The sequence below is a fragment of the Theobroma umbraticum genome, unplaced genomic scaffold, assembly GCF_002168275.2.
Source record: "Theobroma umbraticum cultivar Fairchild unplaced genomic scaffold, ASM216827v3 scaffold_81.0, whole genome shotgun sequence".
Taxonomy (NCBI): Eukaryota; Viridiplantae; Streptophyta; class Magnoliopsida; order Malvales; family Malvaceae; genus Theobroma; species Theobroma umbraticum.
This window is the reverse complement of record NW_018397268.1, coordinates 3935137-3944300: the sequence shown is the minus strand read 5'-3', so window position 1 is coordinate 3944300 and position 9164 is coordinate 3935137. Positions and strand designations below refer to the sequence as shown.

General features: G+C 30.2%; 1 protein-coding gene across 4 annotated transcripts; it reads right to left on the bottom strand.

The window, feature by feature from the left end:
* Positions 1-4350: 4350 nt before the first annotated feature.
* Positions 4351-7514, bottom strand: LOC110425250 (Shugoshin C terminus). Of its 4 annotated transcripts, none has more exons than XM_021440111.2 (11): positions 7359-7514; positions 6590-6768; positions 6443-6480; positions 6206-6314; positions 6071-6094; positions 5903-5965; positions 5776-5817; positions 5592-5685; positions 5382-5430; positions 5070-5255; positions 4351-4947 (listed from the first exon to the last, which is right to left on the bottom strand). In XM_021440111.2, exons 2-11 carry the CDS (start codon positions 6743-6745, stop codon positions 4644-4646), a joined length of 1065 nt encoding a protein of 354 aa, XP_021295786.1. In that variant the 5' UTR covers positions 6746-6768; positions 7359-7514; the 3' UTR covers positions 4351-4643. The 4 variants fall into 4 exon arrangements, with proteins under 4 accessions (XP_021295786.1, XP_021295787.1, XP_021295783.1 ...); XM_021440112.2 differs by having other exon boundaries at positions 5070-5252; positions 7359-7513; XM_021440108.2 differs by having other exon boundaries at positions 5517-5685; positions 7359-7510.
* Between the last annotated feature and the right edge of the window lie 1650 nt (positions 7515-9164).

Below are 9164 nucleotides of genomic sequence, written 5' to 3'. Positions count from 1 at the left end.
TTGTACATTCAAAAGGGGTAATACATACTCTTTAGAGTATAACTATTCAATGACATGGACACTTTTCAGGATATGTACAAGAAGGTTTGGCAATATAAAGATTTGTTTTGCTAATACATAGTATGTGAAGAAATGAGACTTCCTTTTTGCACTTTAAGATATTATAGTAAAATGAAGCAATCAAATGCAAAACAGAATGATTATCTATCTGTAATCTTTCATGTCTTCTAATTGGGTCTGAGGAGATAAACAGACATCATTGCTAACTTATAGCATTGAGGCCATGCTCGTGTACTACCATTTTTGTCCCAAGAAAGAAGAGAAAAACAAAAAAATTTTACTATTTAGGTTTTTACAATCAAACTTTTTAAGTAAACAATCTTTCTTTTATACATGTTTCGATTTTTGCAATATAAATATATAAGTAAACCAATAAAACTCATATATAAATATAAATTTGATAAATTTTATGCAAAAAAAAAAAGTAAAAATGTGATATTTACGTTATTTATATGTACTAATAAAAACTTGTTAGGCCATGACTTAAGTTGTATAAAAATGTAACTATACAACTCAAGAATAAGAGTGTTTGTGTGAATAAGTCATGCTATTTTTCCTTTTATTACAAAGGAATTGCATATAGCTCAATTCAAACTATGAATGTGCATGCGAGCCCACACATATGTTTAGGGACAAGCATTCCCCACCCTTGAAATTTAGTGTTCAACATAAATACATTCTCATTTGCAAAATTTTCTAGTAGAAATTTTTTGAGCATTATTTAAATATAATATATAAATAAAAAAAGAGGATGGTTCCAAAATAAAATTTTGACAAAGGAAACCTCACCTTGATTTGTCAACATTTGTTTGTATGTCAAAGACTATAAGAAGAAACACCCTCCTATCCCTTGAAATTATGTCTAGAATTAAGAGTACATTGCCATCTTCTTCTTTTTTTAATTTTTCTCCCAAAGATTTTCAAAAAAAGAAAAAAAGAGAGAACAAAATGGTAGGGTCTCAAGACTACACATGAATCCCCTCCCTTTGGACAACAAAGGATATCCCTTTAAAGGGGAAAAGTTAAATGATCAAAACAAGAGGCTTCCAATTTGACCAATCCATATTTTGGCCTAACCTTAGTCCCATGTTTTACGTGTGGGGTCTCTGCTACAATGAGAAATCATGGTGCACATCCCACGCTCACATGTACACATGTATGTGGCCTTGGGTTCACTTTCATCTCTCCTAGAATTTTTGTGGGGATGTCTTCTTTTTGGAGGGGGTGCAATCAGAATCTGACACATTTCAACCCAAGGAATTTCGCATTCTCATTTCTGATTTTCAATCATTTTCAACGAATCCACAGTGTTTAATACGCTAGGGTGTCTAAGGTTTTAATAGTGTTGAAATTTTTTTATTATTGCGTTAAAATGGTGTTTTTTTTGTTGATATAATGTTAAATTTGATGATATAATAATGATGATGTGATATTTTACTATTGATGTAATAATAATACTAATATGACATGATCAAACATTGATATAGATTTTATGAATGACATGAGATTATCCAATAAAATGTTGTCATGTGGAATTTATTATTAACAAATAGAAAGAAAGCCTAAACTACCCATACTTGCCCTAAACATAAAATTTATTTAGATTTTTTAATTCATCTCGACAAGTTTGTGTTTAAGTAGTTTAGATCTTCTTTTCATAGTTGACATTAATAAATTTTATATAACAATCTCACATTGAATAATTCCACATTGGTGTTTATAAAATTTATATCAGTGTTGAGTCACATCATATTAACATAAATATCTAAAAAATTTTAACATTATTAATAATTGAATTAATATTATCAATTTTAAAAAAAATATAAAAATTAAATTTTTGTAAATTATTATACAAATATTAAATTCACTATTTTGACAAAATATAAAGATCAACCATAATTTGAAATTTTTTTTTAGATCTCTGATCAATATATAATCTATCTCCATCTCTTTCTCTAAAATTAATAACAAATTAATTATACGATAACATAATCTCTTTTCCCTTTCTTTTGATACATTGAGGAGGCACATATTTCAATCTAATAAATAAATTAATAAAATAAGCTTGAATCATCCCTTCAATGTCAAGTTGTCTTTTAAGGAGTTAAATTTTGATTATTGTAACCATCTCTTGCTTCTTAGATTCAATACTACTGTAACTCACTACTGACAAAACCTATTTGTCATAATGATTGAATTAAATTCAAAGAAAAAACAGTATTAAGGCAGCTAAATACCATAAATTACAAAATTTGGAGTTGAATGATTTGGGTTAAGTTCTAAACGATGTTGAAACAAGACACATGGCTCTTAGATTCAATCCCTATCCTTTTCCACTGATGGCCTTTTCATTTAACATGACCCATTGTCTTCACTCTTCAACTCCAGTCTCAAGTTAGTTAAGTGAAATTGAAATGTTGAAACAAGTCGACTATCATTTTACCAGCAACTAATGAGAAAAATTAGCCATTCTTATCTACTTAAATAAGTAAATTTATTTATAATTAATATATTACATCAGTAGTCTATGAGGATTACGAAAAGCATTTATCAACTTCAATAAGTAGATTTATTTATATTGACTAACACTGTTAACAGTTACGGAATCAAAAACTGTTCAGTCAAAATCTTACTTATAATTATTAATTTTGTTGAAAAATTTTGACTTGATTACTATAAATCAAAAGTTTTATTTTTTTTTATAAAATATTGAATTTTATTAAGTAGTAAAGTAATACAAAGCACCCACAAATCCATTCTAAAATTCTATTAAATTTTAAGTTTTTTTATTCTCTATCACATTTTGAGTTTTATAAGTATTAAAGTGAATGTTATTAAATTTATAAAAAAAAAAAGAGGATCAGGATTTTTTTTAAAAAGTGCATCCTTATTGTAATATTTAGTATATTTTTTAATTATTAATTAAAGGGGTTAACAGTTAAGAGATTAAAAATATCATTTTAAAGTAAAAATGGGCCAAAGTGTGTTTTTTGAAGTGAACTTTACCCGAAATTTATGAGATGAGATAGGATTATTTCTAAATATGTGATTTAAAGTGGTAGATGATTTCTAAATTGTGCAGCGACGCGGTTTCGGGGCTGCAAAGCAATGAAAAGGACGTAAAAGAAGCCATTGGCATGCCTTTCCTCGATGCATGTGAGAGTTTGATGGGCAATGGACCCACATGTCTTTTTTTCTTTTTAAGAAAAGTTTTTCTTCTCCCATGTTTGGGAATGGAAACAAGGTGATTGGGTATCGGTAGATATGGGAGAATACAAACAAAAAATTAAAGAAAAACCCAAAGAACAAAAAAGATCTTATCACAGGTTCGAATGCCAAAATTTAATTGTCGGATCAATGATATTGGAATATCCCAATTTGTCAAATGCTCATATCTTGTCATGTAATCTTATATCTGAATCTGTTTTAAGCTTAAACTACTACAAACAAGAGCCCAAAACATGCAATTAAATCCACCATATCAACCTCACATGTGATCTGTTTATGTACGTTTCTGGTGCATGTGAAGCATACATTACATTACACGAATATCTTGCATGTAACAAAATCAACCTTCAATGGTCTACATCTTGTGGTTAACATGCAATACTGAATTTAAAATTATGTGGTTTTTGTCCTTATATTTCCTTAATTAATTTTTTTCCCTTTGGCTTAATTACTTGAATTTGGGTAGAATCCAGGTCGATCCGACCCAAAAAACAAGAAAGAATATTAGCCACTAGCCAGACTACTAGATATAAGACCAGCCTATTTCATTACAACCTGCCTTAGTAATTAAACCTCTATATCATGCTCAAAAAATTCATACTTTCAATCTTCTCTGTTATCAATCTGTCCATAATTCCAAAATAACTTAAAGCTTGGCCCATAACAAATTACTGAAGAAAATACCACATATCAAAGTCCAACACCCTGTAAAGTATGGGGTATGACTCTCCTCAATTACTTTTTTGTTCATTACTTTCCAATATTCTTTTAATCACCATTCATATGTGTGGAATTCACATTCGGGAAGATAAGTAAATTGGGAATTATATGTGTGGAATTCACAATTGAGTCTCACATACATGAATGGTGATCAACGGTGTATAGGAAAGTGATAGAAAAAAAGTAACTGAAGGTGATCTCGACCCATAAAACAGAATCATAAGACTGAGAATTTATACAAAGTCAATTGAAATTTTTTAGCCTAATTCTCTTTCAAGACTCCCACACAATTTTCTATATTTGACTATCACAAGAACTTACTTTCGAGAAGAAAAAAAAAGGTAGCCCATTTAAACTGCAAAGATATATTAAAAATTGGGAAGGCCATTCAATTACAACCCGGTTAACTAATTGGAAGTCAATTTCAGGAGTTTCCAATTATCATCCACATATGATGCATTGGCTTAGAAAAAAGCAAGTTAGAAGCATGTAGGCACCAAACAGAAAAAGGAGCAGTTTTGTATGAACAGATTATACAGAAACAACAGTATAGTGGTACAAGGATAGTCGATGCATCTCAACCTAGTTTAAGTACACCCTAAACAAAATGCATGGTAGAAGCAAAGAAAATGAACTCACTCTATCCTGCGCATCTTCACATTAACTGGAATTTCCTTGTAGGATTGGACCTTCTCAACAGCTCGGCGCAAAGGCCTTCCCACAGATATTCTCCTAAGTTCTTGAGCTTCATTTCTAGGGGTGATACTTCCTTCTTCATGTTCTTTTTTGACTAATGAATGAGAAGATGTTGGGCCACTCTCATCCACCTTATCATCGCAGGAAGAAATGAGAAATGCTGTATCATCTACATCAAACACATCTTCAGTCAGTTCCGGTTCTTGGGTTTTAAACCTAGCAGATTGCCTTCTCAAACAAACCCTGCAAAAAAAAAAAAAAAACACAAATTTCCTTTGTCACTGTGAAGTTTCTATAAAAATCTAAAGATTTCACTGTTATTGGAAACACAATTTGCACATAGCAATAAAAAATTGTACAAAAACCTTTTGTTGTTAGTACTTCCTTCTTCATGTTCTTTTTTGACTGATGAATCAGAAAGGCCACTCTCATGCACCTTATCATCACAGGAAGAAGAAACAAGAAATTTTGTATCATCTACAAACGCATCTTCAGTCAGTTCTGGTTTTTGGGCTTTAAACCTAGTAGATTGCCTTCTTAAACAAACCCTGCTAGAAAAACATAAAAGAAACCAGGAATTTCCTATGTAATCATGAAGTTTCTACAAAAACCTAAATATTGCACACTGTTATTAGAAAAATTAATTTGCACAAAGCATTAAAAAATTGTACAAAAACCTTTTGTTGTCGACCGGCTCCTTGGCTTGGACTGGTTTAATATTAGGACCTGAAGGAGCATGCAAACAATAAGTGAAAATGGTATAAAAAACAACATTAATAATTTTCAAATGAAGTTCCTGTCAAGCAAGTTACATAGACTTTTTGATTGCCGCCTCCTGTTCCTATTACAAGGTTTATTCTCTCCATCTTCTTCTATAAGGGATTCACCTGCCTTGTTACACCTGTTCATATTACAAGTTTCATCCTCTCCATCTTCTACTTTATGGGATTCACCTTCCTCATCACACTTGTTTGTTCTCACCTTCAAACCATGGAAAAGAAAAAGTGTAGATAACATGGGATGTTTAAAACAAAAATCAATCCAAATGGTGGAGGTTATTCTCTTTAATACCTCATTTTCGGATGTCAGGCAAGCCTTATTTTGAGCTTTCTCCTGGTGACAAGCAGAGAATTTAATAATCAGCAAAGAATCTAATAAGTGTCATGCAATCAAATGAGTAGAATATTACAAAAAATACCTCTGTTTTAATTGCTTTAAGCACAGCATTTTTACATCCCAGCTCATGCTTAAGGGCTTTTAGCTGAAAACAAAAACAACACAAAGGTCAAGTCCCTAGAATATAGAACAAAACAAAAAGGACCAAGCAAGACCAAGTTCAAGAAACTTAGATGTCCAGGAAACATACCCTATCTTTGCCTGAATTAAGTTCCTGCAAAACCAAAGTAAGACATAAACCTTGCCAGAGGGTCATAATATCATATAATATGCCCCTAGAGTTACTAAACTGAGAAACAAACAATCAAAAAAAGTACTAAGGTACCGCTAACATCTGGCTGTTTGCTTGGGCAAGCAGCAAGTTCTGTTGCTGAAACTTCTCCAAATTGGTTCTCAGTTTCTGTAACTCAATTCCACTCAATTCTATGACTTGACTGTCAGCCAAATTTTTTTTAAAAAAAGAAACCATATATAAGAAAGTCATGCCCAACACAAATAACAGCAACCAAAGGTTAGAGGGAGTGAGTGAAAGAAACTGAATTAAATTGATCATAGAAAATACTTTCGATCTGCAAGAACTTTCATCAGCATCATATTTTCCTGGACAACAGATTCAACAAAACCCCCAGTAAGCTAAACAGATACAAAAAGAATCAAAGGGGGAAAACCAAAAGAAAGAAAAGTGAGTTAATTGTAGTTTAAAGTATACCTTTTGGAGGTTGCCGATGTAATCTTTACTCCTGAGTGAAGCAGGTTGCAGCAGCAGCTTCGCACCTTGGCTCACCACTATGGGTTGCTGCTGCAAGTTGGTTATGTCACTAAGCCCTTTCCTTGGTGCATTACCAATCGAAGATTGGTTTTCCATATCCTCCCCTCTCAGTTCTTTACCTGTAATCCAAACATATTTTTTAAGTCAAAATTCAACATACATAAACCTGTCCAAAACCCCAATCCTCCATTGGCTTTCCAAATCCAAAAAAAAAAAAAAGCTCTTCTTAACCTCTACTCAAAGTCACAGAAGTCCAACTAATCAGCTCCATTAACAGAAAAATGAATTTCACCCTTACAGCATTTCTCCAGCATCGAAATAAACCAATTAAATAATCTCACAACCAATTTATAAAAGCTAATACTAAAATGTATTTTACAAATAAAAAAACCGAATCAGTTTTATAACCAGTTTTTTAATTAATTGTTATGCAGATAAAATTACATTCCAAAATTAGGGATCGTTCCCCAATCTAATTCGCGGAAACATGCGATTCCCAATCTGAAACTTCTAAGATTTAAAATTGGATCAATTAACGAAAAGAACAAGAAAATTATTCCAAAGAATCGGTGAAATTACGTTTCGAAGAGGAAGAAATCATGCTTGTAAATATTTGACTAAAATTTTATTAAAAGTGAAAAAAGAAAATCAAAAAAAAATTCTGGAAAAAAATTGAAGAAATGGATAGGCATTCAAAGAATCGAAGTACCTGAAACGACACCGATTTCTGTGTTGAGGATCGTATGCTTTTCCGTTTCGAAGACTGAGCTGAAACCCTACTCTCTCTCTCTCTTTGGCTCTCTCAATTGAAATATGGGAGGGAAAGAGGGAAAGAAAATATAAAGGGTAAAATAGTAAATTGCAAGAGGGTTCGGACAATCAAACTTAACGGCTTTCCGAGGCTAAGGCCGAACCTGTCTTAAAACCCTTTTTTTTTGTCCTGTTCATAAAATGTAAAAACTCCTACTTAAATAATAAACAAAAATTATTTGTTTTTGTCCTTCAATGAAAAAAAAAATCAAGAATTTTGGAGGATCAACCAATGAAAAATAAATGGTAAGAATTGTAACCAAATTAATTTTTCATTTTATTTAAGCAACCCAAAATAAAAAAAAAATCTCCTTATGAAAAGAGTTCTATGATAAATGCATACAATAAAATTCTCTCATCAACCTTCATTATATTTAATGATAAATACAAGTTTTCAAAATTAATTTTGAGAAGTGATATTTTGACAAACGATAATTAATCAATATCATAAGAGTATATTTAGTTCAAAATAAAAATATAATAATTTAATTAAATTTAATAAAAAATAAAAACATATTTAAATTATCTTAAACAATATTTCAAAGACTTTCTAAATATTATGATTTAGATAGAATTAAGAATGAAATTCACCGATTAATGATAGGTCAAGTATTGGTTTGTAAAGACAATATTCTAAGGATAATTATGCAATGTTGGGTCAATTAGTACCGAAGTAAACAAAGTTGTAAGTGTTTGAGTTTGTTTGGATTACTCAATTATGTCATATAATAGTTATAACATATATGCAAATTGTCTTTAATAATGCAAACCTATTTAATTATTATATTATTATACTATATATTAAAACTGAAAACATTGATACTGTATATCCAACACTTATCCTTTCACTGGCAATAATGTCGTGGACTTTATATTATAATGGCCTCCTCAGAAATGTGACTATAATCCAAAGTGACGTCATTAGAATATATATATATATATATTAATTTTTTTGAATAGATATATATTCTGAATTTTAGTAATGAACTTTTTATTCTTGTGCAAAATTTCTTGTTACAGATGTTGTTCTCAATATTTTTTTGTTCCTTTTAAATTTCTTTCCTTTTTTTTTCCTGTAAACATGGCAATTTGTGGAAGAAACAAAATTAATTTGAGTAACTTTTAATATGTTCTGAATAACGACTGTTGGAAGAAACTGAAATCAATTTTGTATATGTGTCTAAATTCATTTGATTATGGACTGATTTAGATTCTCTAATCATTTACAAATATATTCATTAATTATTTACAAGTAAGCTCATTTAATATTCACCAACAAATCGGTTTAATTTAAATGAGTCTAGTACTAACAAATGTTTATCCAAATCTTAATCAATCCAAGCTGAAATATTATTTTAAAAATTATTAATCGAAACAACATAAACAGAATCTTAAAAATTTATAAGTAAATGATAGTTAACTAATCAATTTTATTTATTTAATCCTAACCACAAATATTTTTTTTTAAAACAAAGCAAGAATAAAATTAAAATAATATCATTATCATCTTTTATCCAATCCCATGACTTTTTTTTATGTATTCAAATTGGTTTCGGCTGCCCCTTATTTTAAGGAAACCTTTCCAAAAGATGAGAAACTAAATTAAATTTGCCTTGGCATTTGCATCAAAAAATAAAAAAGAAGCAGCCGATTATTTGTTTTTAACTGATTTTATTTATTTAATCTTACCCACAAATATTTTTTT

Excerpts from the sequence above, each read along its gene's own strand:
- LOC110425250 (XM_021440108.2), bottom strand. The coding sequence starts at position 6,745 with ATGGAAAACCAATCTTCGATTGGTAATGCACCAAGGAAAGGGCTTAGT. Across the intron at positions 5,818-5,902 it reads TTAAAGCAATTAAAACAGAG|GAGAAAGCTCAAAATAAGGC; the intron begins GTATTTTTTGTA and ends GCTTGTCACCAG. Across the intron at positions 4,948-5,069 it reads GGAAGTACTAACAACAAAAG|GGTTTGTTTGAGAAGGCAAT; the intron begins GTTTTTGTACAA and ends TTTTTTTTGCAG.